The following is a 21,078-nucleotide window of genomic DNA, read 5'->3' on the forward strand; positions in this document are numbered from 1 at the left end:
CCCTCTCCTCCCTGTGCCGCAAGCAGCAGGCGCACCTCGCAAACGGAGGGAGCTCTTACTCCCAGCAAATGGGCGATAGAAATCCGATTGGTGCCTGTGCCATTCCCAATATGCGCTGGCTGATGTCGGGGCAGCATGAGTACGAGCGATTTTTTTATTTTTTATTTATTGCTGATGCCCGTGATGCCGCCCCCCACCACGATGCCGCCCCGGGCAACCGCCCGTGTCACCCGTATCTAAAACCGCTACTGGCTGTAACACTCAAGAACGGGAAGGCCAGAAAACAGATGAAACCAAGACGAACTTGTATCAGGATGATGGGAGGAGGAACGTGTGGAGAAGGAAAGAAACAGTTGATGATCAGAAGCATGTGGTGAGACCAGTGTTATGGCATGGACATGTACAGTCACTAGTGTTTATTGATGATGTGACAGCTGATAGAAGTAAAAGGATGAATTCTCTAGTATACAAGCCAGAAGACAATATATCCTTTATGTAGAAATCATTATTTTACAGTTGCTAAGCAAAGCAAGTAGAGTTTGAGGTATTTATTGAGAAAGGAGTATTTATTTATGAACAGTTTCATTCAAAAATTTAATACTAACTTTACAATTTGCATGCAGTTTTTAAATGTTTAAAAATATCTTCATGCATTACAAAACAGGAAACAGTTTAATGCAAAAAAACCCAAAAACAAACCCAGACCGACGTACATCATATAGTGATGTCATCTAAGTCCTTGCCTTCATCAATTCCACTGACTTGGCGGATGATGAGTGGTGATTTGTTGCTGCCGTTGTCACTCATGTCAGGGTTAAAAAAGGGAAGCATGGCGTCTGTGAATCGGACGCATTTGAAAGAATAGATGTGTGACTGGGTCTCTGCGTCGTAAAATGACACCCTGCCTTCCTCATAGTCCAAAAACACCCCGACGACATGTGGTCTCTGAGCGAGGCACAACAGCTCTGCCTGTCCAGCACATGCCCGGTACTCACTGCCCTTCCTCAAACAGATAGTCCAATAACCATCTTCTGGACACAGTGTGACCAAACCTTTCCTGTTGACTGATTCTTTAGCTACACCTATATCCCACGCTGTCTTGTCTCCGACATCCACCTCCCAGTAGTGCCTTCCTGTGGTGAATCCCTGTTTAAGGAGAGAGCTACACGTCACTGACTGCCCATTTTTCCGTGTATCACAGAGAGCAATAAAAAGACCCGCTACATCTTTAATTACCTTGAGGGCGAGGACACATGGCGCCGTGTCAAAACGCTCTGGTATGTCAGCCATGTTTTGTTCAGCCTCTCCATCCCAGACCTGCCTCCCATCCTCTGATAAAACCAGCCAAGGGTTGGCTGTCCTTGGGTCGAGCTGAACATCAGCTGGTAGGAAGACACAGTTTATGCGGGACTTTATTAGCCTCTTATTTCTAATAAGAAAATATTTTTGTGTGGTTTTTTTGTTTTGTCAAAGCAGGAAATATAAATGTTCCCTTTCATGACAGTGGACACTCTTACCTGCATACTGCTGAATCTTCTCATGCTCTGCAAAAAGATCAGAACATACGGTCAAAAACACTCCACCCATGTGTGATCTTTGATTGCGATGTTGTTTGAAAGCAGCAGTTCAGTCATTTAATGTAATGATGTTGACAAAAAATAAAAAACATAAAAAAATCAGAATAGATATGAACCTTGAATGGAAAGTTTTTTCAGCTCCGATTGCAGCTGCTGTCCAATGCTGACCACTGCTCTGTGTAATATCCCCAAACTGGTGTCTGCATGGACGATGGTTTCAGAGCAGGATTTGGCCGATGGAGGAGAACTCAGAGCTGGAAACCTCTGACACAAAGAAGAGAAAACTTACTTTAAAAGCAATGATTTAAAATACAAAGTAGGATGACTTAAAAAAAAATCCTGCTTTTTGTAACTGGATACATTAACAACAAAACAATGACAAATGATCCGTCTCCCACTGAATTGGAGCCACTTCCCATGTGTTTGCTCCAACACGTTCTCACTCCCAAAGCGTCACATTTTACGCTAGGTGACAAATCGTCAACATATTACGTTTTCGGCTACCCACCACGTTCCTAAATGACAACCTCGGAAAAATGAGGAAATATGAGAACCGTATGGACTCAATCTACACATGTTCGCTCTTTTTCTTCAAATCGCTTAGAAACACGCTATTTAACATCATTAAAGTCCTGGTTAAGATCAGGAAAAAGGTTATGGTTAGGGCTAGGGATAAGGTTAGGTTTAGGGCTGCAATACAGGGTTGGAACGTCTATTACCGCGGGAGCATCATTACACTGGATTTCGGCCATAACCCGCCGCGTACCATAACAATGCCGAAGGTCTCCTTTCGCGTTCCTCAGGAACGCCCCAGGACGTGACAAAACGTCGGCATGTTACGCCTCGGGAGTGAGAACGGGCGTTTTTTCTGTCTACCTCCCCACCTTCTGGAAAATAAACTAAATTCCTAACCTGTATGAGATGGAGGTGGTCATCTGTGTGAAAAAGCTGCTCCATTTCACTTCTTCTCCTCTGCAGTTCAGTGATTTCCAGCTCAAGTTCTGCAACGAGTCTGTTTGCCCTCTGCTCTGCTGCCGCCTGCCTCCTCTGGATCATCTCCACCAGCTCGGCTTGATTTCTCTCCATGGTACAAATGAGAGCGGAGAAAACCTGCACGCTTTTCTCTATGTCTTTCTTTGAATTTACCTATAGAGGGCATTAAGCAAATACAAACAAGGGCAGCAAAAGGTTCAGCAGTAGATCAATTTGAACACATGTGGCTTCCAAGCAGAACAATACAGAACCCAGACAGTTGATTGTGTCCATCTGAACATTGTGTTTTCAGGGAGAGAAATATGTTGTCACTCATTTAAGCGAGTTCATCAGTCTCAGGGAACTTACATAATGACCAAAACCAGCACCATTGCCTAACAATGTCCAGGAGATTTCGCACTGGACCAGGGTTTTAATAGTTTTGCAATTTTCATTAGTCTTTATTTTTATTTAGTTTTGACTTCAGATTTTCAATTTTATATCAGTTTTAATTCGTTTTTACCAATTGTTTGCTAGTTTAGTTTTTATTTTTTTGAAAATCCTTAGTTTCAGTTTAGTTTTGATTAGTTTCAGTTATAGTTTTAGTTGTGTTTGCAATAATTAAGTGTAACAAAATCCCAGTTTCATCATATCAGTCATTCTGCTCATCCTTGGGTATGTTGCTATTCCAGCTACCATACTGCACCCTGGACAGGTCGCCTGTCTGTCGCAGGGCTAACACGCAGAGACAGACAACTCACATTCCCACCTATGGGTTCTTCAAATAAATAAATAAATAAAGGCAGATGAACAACCATTGATACCAGGCAACTATAAAATGTATATCTTGGCCCCAATGAGACTAGTAACTCTCGCAGCACCGGGTGTTCGTAATTTTGGTTCAAGTGAATTGATAAACTTTTTGAAGGTAATTGACTCACACAGTTGTGTAGATATCCCCGTCCTGTTGTCTCGGGATGCATCACGCTGCCTTGCCTGGGGTTAGCTTCTGTTTTCTGGGGATGAGGGTTGAGTGTGCTCCCTTACCTTCTCAAGCTAAGCTAGGTTAGCCTTCTTGTGTGAGCTTTTCAAGTGCACTTTAAGGTTTGTGGGATTTTTTTCCCTTTAGAAATGTCCCTCATAATTTGTCTGTTTCCACTACAAGACACTTGCTTTATCCAAAACACAGTCATATTCAAAGTAATCCCAAATTGGACTCTGGCTCCCGACTTTTCCTGACATGATTCTCCGCGTGGACGGAGCAGCAACACAGACGACTCGACTAACGTACTGCCACCTGCTGGCATAATGAGACACAGCAAGAAAAAAATCTGGAAACTAAACTTCATTTTCACCCTTGACTCTTGTATGACACGCACACATCAATGAAAACTAAACACATTTTTGCTATAAATTCAGTTAATTTTAGTTAGTTTTGTGAACACTCATTACAGTTTTAGTTAGTTTTCCTTTTTTTGTTTTTATTTTTATTTCCGTTAACGAAAATGTTTTTTCACTTCTAGTTTTCGTTATTTCGTTAGTTTTCGTTAACGATAATAACCTTGCACTGGACAGGGAGGAATGCCTGTTTAAGCGGGAGACAAGGAGGCCATTTATGTAAAAAAGGAAATTTGATCTGAGAACTGAACTGAGAAAGGGCCTAACTGTCTTACAATGTGCTGATTGATCAGTGGTCACAACAATTTGCATATTAATGATGATGAAACTGAGCTCACGGTCCATTGTTATGGAATGGTGCCAGTTTCTAGGTGCTTTAATCACAGCCTGAGAGGCTTAAACCCCCAGATATTCTATGCTCTTATGTTAACTCACTTCGCTGAGCTCCACACATCGTTTAATCTCCTCCACTTTCTGCAGTCTGTCCTGGATCATTTGCTGAACATCACCCTCGATCCTCTTCATCTGCGCCTAAACGTCAAAACGAGGACAGAACCTTTAAATAGTTAGAGTCTTATTCCAGAGTTTAGTTTAGCATTTCTTTTAACAAGAGTTCAGTGCTGCAGAGGAGTTCACACCTTCCTCTCTTGGCTTTCTCGTTCCACTGGGACCGTTTTGTGTGAGCGGTGGTCGGTTTCGGTGCACAGCACACAAACACACCTCTGGTCACTTCTGCAGAACAGCTCCAAAAGCCTTTGGTGCTTTTTACACATCCTGTTCTGCAGCATTGCCACGGGTTCAATCAGCTTGTGAATCCTCAAGGTGGCAACTCTCAGGTGAGGCTCCAGGTGCATCTCGCAGTACGAAGTCAGACACGTGAGGCATGATTTCAGTGCCTTAGTTTTCGTTCCTGTGCACACATCGCAATAGATGACTTTTTCTGTCACTGCAATCACGCCGTTCTGCCTTCTCGCTCGGATCTGCTCTGAAATTTCCTTCGCAAAAGAGTTTTCACAAAGCTCAGGGCGGCCTTCAAAGACCGTGTGACATTTGGGGCAGCTAATTGCACGGCTAACGTCCCAGTGTGTTGTGATGCAGGTGAAGCAGAAGCTGTGACCGCAGGGGATGGAGACGGGCTCTGAGAAAACATCTTGGCAGATGGAACACTGAAACTGCACCTCTGACAGACGGAAACTATTGGAAGCCATCGCCTCAGAGCTAAAGAGAGAACATTAGAGAGGAGAGAGCTTAGAAAACATTAATCATTTACTTTCTGAGTCACTGAGAAAGTCACTATTGGTAACACTGGGACATTTACAAGGCTAACAAATGACCTCAAACGTAGATCAAGGTCATTTTTCAAGGCATTTCCCTTATTGTCGGCTCTGTAAGTACTTGGAATAGAGCCAGATGCACAAACCTCCTTATCAATGGTTTGAAACAATTCAAAGCAGTTCACTGGACAAAGTCCAGCTGCATGGTGACATAGTTCAGCCTTTCACTTCCTCTTTCAGCTTAACTTTAAAAAAGGGCCTGAGATACTGAACAGACATACTAACATGCTCCCTCTTTTCCAACCATTGCAATTTGGATGTGGAAACTTTTTAGTATAACATATTCCCTTAGGGGGTTAAAACTGACAGCTTCAGATATTAGTATACAGTATGTTATCTGTCTGGTACAAAGGAAAGCAGATCAAGAGCAGAAATATCTAAAAAATAATGTTGAGTCATATCTAGTTCATCTCTCATCGTTGTTTTGCTCTTACCTTTCCTGAATGCGAAAGCTGATCTCTGAGGCAGCGAAGCATAATACTAGCACTGTGGTTGTGAAGCCAAAGTCCTCCCTATTGAGCTGTTGGCACACCCACACGACTCTCCCTCTCATTCTCTTTTTTCTCCTTTGCATTTCGTTCCTGGGTGGGAGGAGTAAAGTCTGTATCAGGTGCATTACTGGTTTTGTATTGTGTGGCAGTTCTTTGTATGGATGTATTGCTGCTGTGTTTGTATTGCACACACCTTAAATGATGATTTTAAATTAAAAAAAACCCACATAAATATTAGATTTTTGAACACGGATGATTTATCTGTTACCCATTTCTCATACTCTTGCAATAGATTCACAGCTCAACATGCTGAAAAGATCTTCAGAAAACTGCAGCACTGATCCATACTGTCTGAAGACCTACTTTTTTAAAAATGTCACCTATAAACCCAGTGAAAAAATCTTGGTGCTGCAGAAAGTTAAATGTCAGTTAAAGTGAATATTAAGAGATGTTGACACTGAAAAACAAAACAAAACAAAAGCAGAGGTTAGTCTCACCTCCTCAGAAGTATCCTCAGCATCCTTTAGATACATTGCATGCTTTAGATTCAGTGGCAATGGCTGAGTTGATTCATATAGTACATTTGCTTACATGATTACATGACTGAATTTGCTGAACACAAAAGAGAAAAAAATGATAAAACAAATCTATGTTGGCCCATTATATTTTAAAGCAATAAAAAGTACAAAACAAAATTTGAAATAAAAGACAAGTTAATACGCACATACACACACACTAAAGAGATTCAGGAAAAAAAACTTCAACTACTCAGAAACCAAACAACTGGCAGAACAACATTGTTGTCCTTTATGTTGCAAGTTCGTGGGATAAACTCAGAAGAGTGTTCTTCAAGCGTAGCATGCTGGTACTCTGCAACACGCTCGGACAAAAACTATTTCATCCTAATGACAAAACACATAAAAACAAACTGAACTGTGTGTGCTGTGCAATTGAGTGAGGAGTGCTCAGACCTTTACATCTGCAGATGCATAGTACAACATAGGAGGCCCAGCTCATCAGCACAGATGTACATATTCACATCATTCTTTAGGTAAGAAAACGCTCACGTTTTGGTTAGAAGACAAAGATGCTTTTTGACATAATGGTAAATGACTCTATATGTGTCCACCTGAAACTCACCATCACTTTTTAGAACTGAAAAAGCTTTTTGGATGAAAAATGAAATGTCTTCAAGAACTTAATAAGAAGTCCAGTTGCCTTCAACTCAGACGCTGCAGTTTCATTTCATAAAGCATCTTTCTCATTGGTCAGATTTTTGTACTCTACTAACTTCTATTTAAGAGTAGTTTGACAACAACAAAACATTGATTTCATTTACAAAAATCCAAGGTGTTCATGTCCTAAGACTGAGAGAATATTTCATTCCCTACCACCTTTGCCATGTCATGAATTTCCTAGTTCATGTTCCTTAATTTCTAGTAGTGATGGCTAAACTAAGCTTTCTGAAGCATTGAAGCTCATTACTTGAAGCTTTTGAACAGTCATCTCTGGTGACATCTGGTGGCCAAAAATATGAAGAACAGCTTTAATCTACAGACTTCTAAATGGCCACCATGGTCACCACCCATCTTGAGGAGTTTGCCCCCTCACATATACTAATGTGCCACAAACAGGACTTTAATATCACCAACCATTCCCATGTTATTACGGTGTATCCATATAAATGGCCCACCCTGTACAAATTAAAGCGTATTGCTTCATTATGACTGCCCACTCTACAGAGTGGAGTTCACAATTCTGTCTGATATTGGGTCCCCCTTGTGTTGCTTTGAACATGTAGCTTTTGGGGAGAAAAATTATGCCTATTTGTTTAATAAATAAATTTGATCAATAAACTTTCCTTATTTAAACATGTGCCATGGTGTGGTCTGTCTTTGCTTGTGACGTCTTGATGTTGGTAAAGACAATAGATGAAAAATACGTATAATATACATAATGTACAAAACATTATGGAGCATGGAGCATGCTTCTGCTATGAGGTCCTGCCTCCATGTACGTATTTTTGACCTGGAAGTGATTGTGAACTGGAAAGGGAAAATACTTATGAACCTGTAAAGTAAAAACATGATGCATTTAAGGTTATCCTGTTTGGCTTTTATTTAAGAAGAGAATTTGTTCCACTGTGCGATGGCCGAGTCTGTTTCTTTCGGAGATAATTTCTCCTGCCTTAGAGAAAATCCGCTCACATGGAACAGAAGAGGCTGGCGTGCACAGAAACTGGTAGAGATGCAGGTATACGGATAGTCTGGGTTCCACAGACTATCACCTCAACAGAATAAACAAATTCAATTGCTGCACATTTTGTAGAATAACATGTTAAGATTGTTTTAAAAATAAAATTACACCCAAAAAAGGCAAACAACAAGAACACAAAGCTGACAAACCCACCCGATTGACCAAAATCAACTCAAAATACTCCCACATGACAGAACCTCCGCTCCTCCTTGCTGGCTCCATATCTCTCAATAGAATGATCAGTGGTTTGCTATCTCTCACCATCAAAACACTCCACAAATCCCATGCATGATTTACTTCCTTATAAACCATTGAACCAGGTGCCGAAGAGTTATGTTCTAAATGAAGCCTCGACACAGTGTTTCTGACGCAGTGTGTTGTTTTTTTGTGAAAGACGCTCCAGAGCGTCAGCTTCAAGCAGGCTATCGCTAGTTTCTAGATTCAAGTGTCCAGTTTAGTTTCTTTTTTGTGAAGTTTACTTTTTACGGAAAGTCTCCCAGCAATAAACGCTTTAAGTTCATTCTGTTTCGTGAGTCCTGCACTTGGGTCCTATATCCTGCCTGTCATACAGCACACATGACATTAGGTTTTGAAATATAATGTTGTACTATAAATCCCAGAATTCTGTTTTTTTGCATCAACACAATTATAATACTTGCAAGCAAAACATCACATAGCTATTACTGAATGATCTCTTTTACTGATAAAGAACACAGAATGAAGAGCAAAAAAATTCTGCTCTTATTTATGTATTTTTTGTTAATTAAACAATTAATTTGTTTTAGTTCCTTTTTGAGGAAAGTAAGTAATAAATGTGAAAGGCACTTAAGAAACATTCTTTTCTTCTTTGCTGCATAGATCTGTTCACTTTCATTCAATCACTTCTTTTCTCTTCTCGTGTCATGGTTTAACCTTCAGGACCTTCAGGGAAAAAAACTGTGGCAATAATCCATTTTTTCTGAAGAACTAGATGGGGAAAAAACAACACATGCACACACAACAGGAAATCAGTGGATGAAGTGAAAGTAAAATAAGAATGTCTAGATGCTGAAAATCAAACAGAGGTTAGTCTGACCTCCTCCAGTGTTGCCTGAATTTCTGAGTCTGACAGCTGAAGAAATGACTTCAGTCTCACGTTCAGTCCGATGATAAAGTCTGTTGATACAAAAGCACAATTTTTACATAAAATAATAAAACGATTATTTTAAATGATAATGTACTCTTTTAAAATAACTAGAGATGGCACGATACCACTTTTTTATGTCCGATACCGATACCGATATCATAAATTTGGATATCTGCCGACACCGATATGAATTTTTTAATATCTCGCTGCATTTTGTATAAGTTTATACTCAAGTTTAAATAAATAACAACACTAAAGCTATTCTGTTATACCTGTATGTAAAAAATACACTGCGCCCAAAATATTTCATAGTTCAGCAACACTGATCAATCTAATAAACTTAAACCTGCTCCATCCTCCCTATTCTGGTATTTTAAAAAGTACTTAGCAGAAATATTAAGCAACCTAACTAATAGGGTTGCAAACTCCCAGCAAAAAAAAATCGGGAACCACCCCCCAACCTCCACCTCATGATGCTTAATCGATGTAATCAAATTTAATTTGATGCAGGGTGAAAAATGCACAGAAATAAATTCTTTTTCAAGAATAATTAAATAGATTCAACATCTTTCTTCAACAGAATTGCAGACTGCACAGATGGTACCTTCCCAAAGGAAAAAGTACTGTAGCTTACTAGGGTATATTAGACTTAACAGTTACTATATACAGTAATGGACTTCTATATATTTTACATCAGATTAAAACTTTGGGTGTACGATTCAGATAATTATTAAATAATTAAAAGCTAGAATTTTAAATGAGAATAAGAAAGAAAAGTATGTCTTTGTGCCCCCTTTTCCCTGTTCATGCCCTATCGGCCCCCCTGGCTAAACTTTGCTAGATCCGCCCCTGCACAGTTACCAGCCGTCAGCTGCATAGAAAAAGATCCTGGTGTAGAAAGTAATATTAAATAAATTCTAACAACAGCTTATCAAGCTTAATAGTGCTGCTGTTGTTCAGCCGCTGGTTTCCTCTTTCTGGTGCAAAGTGGGCCAAAAACTAAGAAGAGAGTCGGACTCACGACAGAAAAGCCGATCAGCTGATCATTAAGCAGTTTCACGATTGAAGTAGCAGCAGGAGAGAGAGAGAGGGAGAGAGGCAGTCGCTCCATATATCGGTTGTTAAGCTTAACGTGGGAACGCTTTACAGACATTCAGAGATGAACTTACACACTTGCTTTACTTCTCTCTGGGAAAACTTCCTCGGAGATGAAATGCTGGTTTGCTAGTGAGGCTACAAAAACACACAGCCGCTCTATCACGTGACCACACTGGTCCCACGTGCTACGTTATGAGCCGAGTTACGCCTTTGCAAGTTTTGTGAGGTGCTTTTTTGATATTTAATGGATCGGATTACATTTTTTATTTCTCGCTGATATCCGATCCAGTAATTTGGGTCAGTATCGGACCGATACCGATACGTAATATCGGATCGGTCCATCTCTAAAAATAACTATGTATTACTTTTCATTTCAGTACATAAAACAATACTATGATGTTCGTTATTATGATTTCATGAAATCTTTATTTATGAATTAAATTAAGCAATTATTCTTTTATTTAACTATCTGAAGTAGAGTTAACCAAGAACATATGACCTCATTACAATATTATGTTTTTATTTCATAATTTCTCAATTATATTTACATTTTTAAGTGAGTATTTTGTCTTGCTTTATCCTGACATCAGAATTATTTTCCGAGCTTCTGTTTTTAAAATTAAACGCCAATTTCAAAAATGTTGGGGCCCTATTTTATATGCAAAAAAACCAAAACCCCCCCCCCCCAGATTGCACTATTTTCCAAATCTCATAAACCCATATTTTATCCACAATAGAATGTTAAAAATAACTTCTTCTACCTGGAAAAAAAACAACAACATACGATTTAAAAAAAGATATTAAATTGAATTTTTTTGAATTTGATGGTTAACAACGTGTAACATCCCCTCTACCTTTCACAAGAGTCTGTCAATATGTCCTAGGCACTAGTGTACCAAAGCACCCATACCATCAAAGATACGGACTTTTGAACCAAGCACTGATCACGGAACAGTTTTCACATTGCCTCAGTCCATTTTAAATAAGCTTTGGCCAATAGAAGGCAGTGGCATTTTGTGTTTACCTATGTCTTTGCATGATAGAGCTTTAACCTGCATTTGTGGATGGCAGAGTAGAATATCTTCACAACAATTTCTGAAAGTTAGACATGAAATATGGCCATCCATTGCTGATATTGGAGAGATTTCTCCAAATTGCGCAAAGTTTTCAAAGACATTATGTACTGTATCACAATGATGAGATATTCAAAGTCTTAGCAGTTTTATGTTCAGGAACGTTGTATTACTTAATTATTTATTTATTATTATTATTCACTTTGTTTTTGCATTTCAGACAAAATTACCAATCTTTACTCTTGAGAAACCGGGCCTCTCTAAACTGCTCTTCCTCTAACCGATCATGTAATCTGCTTAGCTGAAAATGTTCCTCCAGCAGCTCCTTTTGAGTACCACTTCTTTTTCCAGTCTTTTGATATCCCCATCCTTACTTTTTTGAGACATGTTGGTGCATGTCTCAAAAAACACTAATGCAAAATAAGTTCATATGATATAGTTTCTATGTTTGATAGTTAATAAAGTATAAAATATTTTACATAGCTTTCCAACTGGATTTCCAGATCCAAACCCATCAGACAGATATAAGTAAAAAACAAAAAACAAAAACTAAAATGACCAAATGACACAAAGAGATAATTGCAGACACAAAGAAATAATTCAGAAGTGCAGCAAATTAAAGAAATGCAAATACTTACTAGGCCCTTAAGATATAGGAAGCAGAATCAGTGGTGTTTTTACATGAAAAAAAAAAGAATTCAAATTAAATTCAAATTATGCAACTGTTTTCCTGAAAATTGAATTCTGACAAGTAAAAAAAACACTAAAAAAATTATACTGTTTAATTATTATCAGTAGTTTGTAAAAAAATTGTATTGCAGTTTAAATCAATTGATTAACTCACCAGTTACTGCAGTAATGCTGACTCCACTGCTTCTGACGTTCTCAAACACAGAGTAGAGAGTGAATATGTATTTAGTTCCAGCAGTGAGAGATGAGACTGTGTGAGTTACTGGTCCATTTCCAGCTGGTGCACTGATGTTTGTCTCTGTCCCATTAAACTGGAGAACAAAGCTGACATTGTTGTTGATTTTATTCCACTGCAGAGTGATGCTGGTTTCATTTTGTCCTGTTGATTTGAATCCTTCAGCATCTGGAGGAGCTGAGAGAAAAAATGAAGAGTGAAGTGACTTGTTTAAGAAAGTATTAAAATGTGTTTGCTTTCTCTTGTGCAAGCAGTACACATACCAGCTTTTAGTTTCAGTAGCAGGTCTTGCTAAACATCAATGGACCAATCCTTACTGCTAGTACTACAATAAAGTACTGATGTACCATGGCTGTCAGTAACTGCTCTTCATTATAAGTTATTGTTTCTAATTTGCATATGAAAATTATTTATTTATGTTTTCCATCATATGTTGCTGAGTTTAAGCTTCTAATGCCCCCAATCTTCTTGATCGATTATCAAGCGGAACCAAATTTACTGCACCTTCAGACATCATTACATATTGTCTAGAGATTAATTTAAAATGTTACATTGGTCAGTCAAAGATGTACTGCATTTAACATTTTCTATATTTGCATTTCCTTCTGTAAACAAACATTGCTGAAGTTGGTTTGTAACATATCACTAACATTCATTAACTAACCAGTGACTGCAGTAATGCTGACTCCACTGCTTCTGACGTTCTCAAACACAGAGTAGAGAGTGAATGTGTATTGAGTTCCAGCAGTGAGAGATGAGACTGTGTGATTCACTGGTCCATTTCCAGCTGGTGCACTGATGCTTGTCTCTGTCCCATTAAACTGGAGAACAAAGCTGACATTGTTGTTGACTTTATTCCACTGCAGAGTGATGCTGGTTTCATTTTGTCCTGATGATATGAGGTTTTGTGCATTTGAAGGAGCTAAATGGAAAAATGAGAAAATAAAGTAAGTTTCAAAAATTCTTCAAAATTGATTTTAAAAACAGTAAAAAAAATTTATTCTCTTGAATTATTATCAGTAGTTTGTGAAAACATCGTATTGCAGTTTAAATCAATTGATTAACTCACCAGTGACTGCAGTAATGTTTACTCCACTGCTTCTGACGTTCTCAAACACAGAGTAGAGAGTGAATGTGTATCTAGTTCCAGCAGTGAGAGATGAGACTGTTTGATTCACTGGTCCATTTCCAGCTGGTGCACTGATGCTTGTCTCTGTCCCATTAAACTGGAGAACAAAGCTGACATTGTTGTTGACTTTATTCCACTGCAGAGTGATGCTGGTTTCATTTTGTCCTGATGATATGAGGTTTTGTGCATTTGAAGGAGCTAAATGGAAAAATGAGAAAATAAAGTAAGTTTCAAAAATTCTTCAAAATTGATTTTAAAAACAGTAAAAAATGATACTATTGAATTATTATCAATAGTTTGTGAAAACATTGTATTCCATTTTAAATCAATTGATTAACTCACCAGTGACTGCAGTAATGCTGACTCCACTGCTTCTGACGTTCTCAAACACAGAGTAGAGAGTGAATGTGTATTGAGTTCCAGCAGTGAGAGATGAGACTGTTTGACTCACTGGTCCATTTCCAGCTGGTGCACTGATGTTTTTCTCTGTCCCATTAAACTGGAGAACAAAGCTGACATTGTTGTTGACTTTATTCCACTGCAGAGTGATGCTGGTTTCATTTTGTCCTGATAATATGAGGTTTTGTGCATTTGAAGGAGCTAAATGGAAAAATGAGAAAATAAAGTTAGTTTAAAAAATTCTTCAAAATTGATTTCTCACTAGTTAAAAACAGTAAAAAATTATACTATTGAATTATTATCAGGAGTTTGTGAAAACATTGTATTGCAGCTTAAATCAATCGATTAACTCACCAGTGACTGCAGTAATGCTGACTCCACTGCTTCTGACGTTCTCAAACACAGAGTAGAGAGTGAATGTGTATCTAGTTCCAGCAGTGAGAAATGAAACTGTGTGAGTTACTGGTCCATTTCCAGCTGGTGCACTGATGTTTGTCTTTGTCCCATTAAACTGGAGAACAAAGCTGACATTGTTGTTGACTTTATTCCACTGCAGAGTGATGCTGGTTTCATTTTGTCCTGATGATATGAGGTTTTGTGCATTTGAAGGAGCTAAATGGAATAATGAGAAAATAACGTAAGTTTCAAAAATTCTTCAAAATTGATTTCTCACTAGTTAAAAATAGTAAAAAATTTTATTCTTTAATTATTATCAGTAGTGTGTGAAAAATTGTATTGCAGTTTAAATCAATTGATTAACTCACCAGTGACTGCAGTAATGCTGACTCCACTGCTTCTGACGTTCTCAAACACAGAGTAGAGAGTGAATGTGTATTGAGTTCCAGCAGTGAGAGATGAGACTGTTTGATTCACTGGTCCATTTCCAGCTGGTGCACTGATGTTTTTCTCTGTCCCATTAAACTGGAGAACAAAGCTGACATTGTTGTTGACTTTATTCCACTGCAGAGTGATGCTGGTTTCATTTTGTCCTGATGATATGAGGTTTTGTGCATTTGAAGGAGCTAAATGGAAAAATGAGAAAATAAAGTAAGTTTCAAAAATTCTTCAAAATTGATTTTAAAAACAGTAAAAACCTTGATTCTTGAATTATTATCAGTAGTTTGTGAAAACACTGTATTGCAGTTTAAATCAATTGATTAACTCACCAGTGACTGCAGTAATGTTTACTCCACTGCTTCTGACGTTCTCAAACACAGAGTAGAGAGTGAATGTGTATTGAGTTCCAGCAGTGAGAGATGAGACAGTGTGATTCACTGGTCCATTTCCAGCTGGTGCACTGATACTTGTCTCTCTCCCATTAAACTGGAGAACAAAGCTGACATTGTTGTTGACTTTATTCCACTGCAGAGTGATGCTGGTTTCATTTTGTCCTGATGATATGAGGTTTTGTGCATTTGAAGGAGCTAAATGGAAAAATGAGAAAATAAAGTAAGTTTCAAAAAATTCTTCAAATTGATTTTAAAAACAGTAAAAAATTTTATTCTTGAATTATTATCAGGAGTTTGTGAAAACATTGTATTGCAGTTTAAATCAATTGATTAACTCACCAGTGACTGCAGTAATGTTGACTCCACTGCTTCTGACGTTCTCAAACACAGAGTAGAGAGTGAATGTGTATCTAGTTCCAGCAGTGAGAAATGAAACTGTGTGAGTTACTGGTCCATTTCCAGCTGGTGCACTGATGTTTGTCTTTGTCCCATTAAACTGGAGAACAAAGCTGACATTGTTGTTGACTTTATTCCACTGCAGAGTGATGCTGGTTTCATTTTGTCCTGATGATATGAGGTTTTGTGCATTTGAAGGAGCTAAATGGAAAAATGAGAAAATAAAGTAAGTTTCAAAAATTCTTCAAAATTGATTTTAAAAACAGTAAAAAATGATACTATTGAATTATTATCAGTAGTTTGTGAAAACATTGTATTGCATTTTAAATCAACTGATTAACTCACCAGTGACTGCAGTAATGTTGACTCCACTGCTTCTGACGTTCTCAAACACAGAGTAGAGAGTGAATGTGTATCTAGTTCCAGCAGTGAGAAATGAAACTGTGTGAGTTACTGGTCCATTTCCAGCTGGTGCACTGATGTTTGTCTTTGTCCCATTAAACTGGAGAACAAAGCTGACATTGTTGTTGACTTTATTCCACTGCAGAGTGATGCTGGTTTCATTTTGTCTTGATGATATGAGGTTTTGTGCATTTGAAGGAGCTAAATGGAAAAAATGAGAAAATAAAGTAAGTTTCAAAAAATTCTTCAAAATTGATTTTAAAAACAGTAAAAAATTTTATTCTTGAATTATTATCGGGAGTTTGTGAAAACATTGTATTGCAGTTTAAATCAATTTATTAACTCACCAGTGACTGCAGTAATGTTGACTCCACTGCTTCTGACGTTCTCAAACACAGAGTAGAGAGTGAATGTGTATTGAGTTCCAGCAGTGAGAGATGAGACTGTTTGATTCACTGGTCCATTTCCAGCTGGTGCACTGATGTTTTTCTCTGTCCCATTAAACTGGAGAACAAAGCTGACATTGTTGTTGACTTTATTCCACTGCAGAGTGATGCTGGTTTCATTTTGTCCTGATGATATGAGGTTTTGTGCATTTGAAGGAGCTAAATGGAAAAATGAGAAAATAAAGTAAGTTTCAAAAATTCTTCAAAATTGATTTTAAAAACAGTAAAAAATGATACTATTGAATTATTATCAGGAGTTTGTGAAAACATTGTATTGCATTTTAAATCAATTGATTAACTCACCAGTGACTGCAGTAATGCTGACTCCACTGCTTCTGACGTTCTCAAACACAGAGTAGAGAGTGAATGTGTATTGAGTTCCAGCAGTGAGAGATGAGACTGTTTGATTCACTGGTCCATTTCCAGCTGGTGCACTGATGTTTGTCTTTGTCCCATTAAACTGGAGAACAAAGCTGACATTGTTGTTGACTTTATTCCACTGCAGAGTGATGCTGGTTTCATTTTGTCCTGATGATATGAGGTTTTGTGCATTTGAAGGAGCTAAATGGAAAAATGAGAAAATAAAGTAAGTTTCAAAAATTCTTCAAAATTGATTTTAAAAACAGTAAAAACCTTGATTCTTGAATTATTATCAGTAGTTTGTGAAAACACTGTATTGCAGTTTAAATCAATTGATTAACTCACCAGTGACTGCAGTAATGTTTACTCCACTGCTTCTGACGTTCTCAAACACAGAGTAGAGAGTGAATGTGTATTGAGTTCCAGCAGTGAGAGATGAGACTGTGTGATTCACTGGTCCATTTCCAGCTGGTGCACTGATACTTGTCTCTCTCCCATTAAACTGGAGAACAAAGCTGACATTGTTGTTGACTTTATTCCACTGCAGAGTGATGCTGGTTTCATTTTGTCCTGATGATATGAGGTTTTGTGCATTTGAAGGAGCTAAATGGAAAAATGAGAAAATAAAGTAAGTTTCAAAAAATTCTTCAAAATTGATTTTAAAAACAGTAAAAAATTTTATTCTTGAATTATTATCAGGAGTTTGTGAAAACATTGTATTGCAGTTTAAATCAATTTATTAACTCACCAGTGACTGCAGTAATGTTGACTCCACTGCTTCTGACGTTCTCAAACACAGAGTAGAGAGTGAATGTGTATTTAGTTCCAGCAGTGAGAAATGAAACTGTGTGAGTTACTGGTCCATTTCCAGCTGGTGCACTGATGCTTGTCTTTGTCCCATTAAACTGGAGAACAAAGCTGACATTGTTGTTGACTTTATTCCACTGCAGAGTGATGCTGGTTTCATTTTGTCCTGATGATATGAGGTTTTGTGCATTTGAAGGAGCTAAATGGAAAAATGAGAAAATAAAGTAAGTTTCAAAAATTCTTCAAAATTGATTTTAAAAACAGTAAAAAATGATACTATTGAATTATTATCAGTAGTTTGTGAAAACATTGTATTGCATTTTAAATCAATTGATTAACTCACCAGTGACTGCAGTAATGTTGACTCCACTGCTTCTGACGTTCTCAAACACAGAGTAGAGAGTGAATGTGTATCTAGTTCCAGCAGTGAGAAATGAAACTGTGTGAGTTACTGGTCCATTTCAAGCTGGTGCACTGATGTTTGTCTTTGTCCCATTAAACTGGAGAACAAAGCTGACATTGTTGTTGACTTTATTCCACTGCAGAGTGATGCTGGTTTCATTTTGTCCTGATGATATGAGGTTTTGTGCATTTGAAGGAGCTAAATGGAAAAAATGAGAAAATAAAGTAAGTTTCAAAAAATTCTTCAAAATTGATTTTAAAAACAGTAAAACATTTTATTCTTGAATTATTATCGGGAGTTTGTGAAAACATTGTATTGCAGTTTAAATCAATTTATTAACTCACCAGTGACTGCAGTAATGTTGACTCCACTGCTTCTGACGTTCTCAAACACAGAGTAGAGAGTGAATGTGTATCTAGTTCCAGCAGTGAGAAATGAAACTGTGTGAGTTACTGGTCCATTTCCAGCTGGTGCACTGATGTTTGTCTTTGTCCCATTAAACTGGAGAACAAAGCTGACATTGTTGTTGACTTTATTCCACCGCAGAGTGATGCTGGTTTCATTTTGTCCTGATGATATGAGGTTTTGTGCATTTGAAGGAGCTAAATGGAAAAATGAGAAAATAAAGTAAGTTTCAAAAATTCTTCAAAATTGATTTTAAAAACAGTAAAAAATGATACTATTGAATTATTATCAGTAGTTTGTGAAAACATTGTATTGCAGCTTAAATCAATTGATTAACTCACCAGTGACTGCAGTAATGTTGACTCCACTGCTTCTGACGTTCTCAAACACAGAGTAGAGAGTGAATGTGTATCTAGTTCCAGCAGTGAGAAATGAAACTGTGTGAGTTACTGGTCCATTTCCAGCTGGTGCACTGATGTTTGTCTTTGTCCCATTAAACTGGAGAACAAAGCTGACATTGTTGTTGACTTTATTCCACTGCAGAGTGATGCTGGTTTCATTTTGTCTTGATGATATGAGGTTTTGTGCATTTGAAGGAGCTAAATGGAAAAAATGAGAAAATAAAGTAAGTTTCAAAAAATTCTTCAAAATTGATTTTAAAAACAGTAAAAATTTTTATTCTTGAATTATTATCGGGAGTTTGTGAAAACATTGTATTGCAGTTTAAATCAATTGATTAACTCACCAGTGACTGCAGTAATGTTGACTCCACTGCTTCTGACGTTCTCAAACACAGAGTAGAGAGTGAATGTGTATCTAGTTCCAGCAGTGAGAAATGAAACTGTGTGAGTTACTGGTCCATTTCCAGCTGGTGCACTGATGTTTGTCTTTGTCCCATTAAACTGGAGAACAAAGCTGACATTGTTGTTGACTTTATTCCACTGCAGAGTGATGCTGGTTTCATTTTGTCCTGATGATATGAGGTTTTGTGCATTTGAAGGAGCTAAATGGAAAAAATGAGAAAATAAAGTAAGTTTCAAAAAATTCTTCAAAATTGATTTTAAAAACAGTAAAACATTTTATTCTTGAATTATTATCGGGAGTTTGTGAAAACATTGTATTGCAGTTTAAATCAATTTATTAACTCACCAGTGACTGCAGTAATGTTGACTCCACTGCTTCTGACGTTCTCAAACACAGAGTAGAGAGTGAATGTGTATCTAGTTCCAGCAGTGAGAAATGAAACTGTGTGAGTTACTGGTCCATTTCCAGCTGGTGCACTGATGTTTGTCTTTGTCCCATTAAACTGGAGAACAAAGCTGACATTGTTGTTGACTTTATTCCACCGCAGAGTGATGCTGGTTTCATTTTGTCCTGATGATATGAGGTTTTGTGCATTTGAAGGAGCTAAATGGAAAAATGAGAAAATAAAGTAAGTTTCAAAAATTCTTCAAAATTGATTTTAAAAACAGTAAAAAATGATACTATTGAATTATTATCAGTAGTTTGTGAAAACATTGTATTGCAGCTTAAATCAATTGATTAACTCACCAGTGACTGCAGTAATGTTGACTCCACTGCTTCTGACGTTCTCAAACACAGAGTAGAGAGTGAATGTGTATCTAGTTCCAGCAGTGAGAAATGAAACTGTGTGAGTTACTGGTCCATTTCCAGCTGGTGCACTGATGTTTGTCTTTGTCCCATTAAACTGGAGAACAAAGCTGACATTGTTGTTGACTTTATTCCACTGCAGAGTGATGCTGGTTTCATTTTGTCTTGATGATATGAGGTTTTGTGCATTTGAAGGAGCTAAATGGAAAAAATGAGAAAATAAAGTAAGTTTCAAAAAATTCTTCAAAATTGATTTTAAAAACAGTAAAAATTTTTATTCTTGAATTATTATCGGGAGTTTGTGAAAACATTGTATTGCAGTTTAAATCAATTTATTAACTCACCAGTGACTGCAGTAATGCTGACTCCACTGCTTCTGACGTTCTCAAACACAGAGTAGAGAGTGAATGTGCATTGAGTTCCAGCAGTGAGAGATGAGACTGTTTGATTCACTGGTCCATTTCCAGCTGGTGCACTGATGTTTTTCTCTGTCCCATTAAACTGGAGAACAAAGCTGACATTGTTGTTGACTTTATTCCACTGCAGAGTGATGCTGGTTTCATTTTGTCCTGATGATATGAGGTTTTGTGCATTTGAAGGAGCTAAATGGAAAAATGAGAAAATAAAGTAAGTTTCAAAAATTCTTCAAAATTGATTTTAAAAACAGTAAAAAATGATACTATTGAATTATTATCAGTAGTTTGTGAAAACATTGTATTGCATTTTAAATCAATTGATTAACTCACCAGTGACTGCAGTAATGCTGACTCCACTGCTTCTGACGTTCTCAAACACAGAGTAGAGAGTGAATGTGTATTGAGTTCCAGCAGTGAGAGATGAGACTGTTTGATTCACTGGTCCATTTCCAGCTGGTGCACTGATGTTTGTCTTTGTCCCATTAAACTGGAGAACAAAGCTGACATTGTTGTTGACTTTATTCCACTGCAGAGTGATGCTGGTTTCATTTTGTCCTGATGATATGAGGTTTTGTGCATTTGAAGGAGCTAAATGGAAAAATGAGAAAATAAAGTAAGTTTCAAAAATTCTTCAAAATTGATTTTAAAAACAGTAAAAAATGATACTATTGAATTATTATCAGTAGTTTGTGAAAACATTGTATTGCATTTTAAATCAACTGATTAACTCACCAGTGACTGCAGTAATGTTGACTCCACTGCTTCTGACGTTCTCAAACACAGAGTAGAGAGTGATTGTGTATCTAGTTCCAGCAGTGAGAAATG

General features: G+C 37.5%; 1 protein-coding gene across 1 annotated transcript; it reads right to left on the minus strand.

The window, feature by feature from the left end:
• On the minus strand, positions 1-9,258 carry LOC146521634 (E3 ubiquitin-protein ligase TRIM39-like). The gene is made up of 9 exons (XM_085154823.1): positions 9,104-9,258; positions 5,716-8,994; positions 4,586-5,165; positions 4,383-4,478; positions 2,490-2,723; positions 1,694-1,841; positions 1,518-1,544; positions 1,237-1,382; positions 1-1,146 (listed from the first exon to the last, which is right to left on the minus strand). Exons 2-9 carry the CDS (start codon positions 5,895-5,897, stop codon positions 715-717), a joined length of 1,845 nt encoding a protein of 614 aa, XP_085010949.1. The 5' UTR covers positions 5,898-8,994; positions 9,104-9,258; the 3' UTR covers positions 1-714.
• Between the last annotated feature and the right edge of the window lie 11,820 nt (positions 9,259-21,078).

The sequence above is a fragment of the Neolamprologus multifasciatus genome, chromosome 3, assembly GCF_963576455.1.
Source record: "Neolamprologus multifasciatus chromosome 3, fNeoMul1.2, whole genome shotgun sequence".
Lineage (NCBI taxonomy): Eukaryota > Metazoa > Chordata > Actinopteri > Cichliformes > Cichlidae > Neolamprologus > Neolamprologus multifasciatus.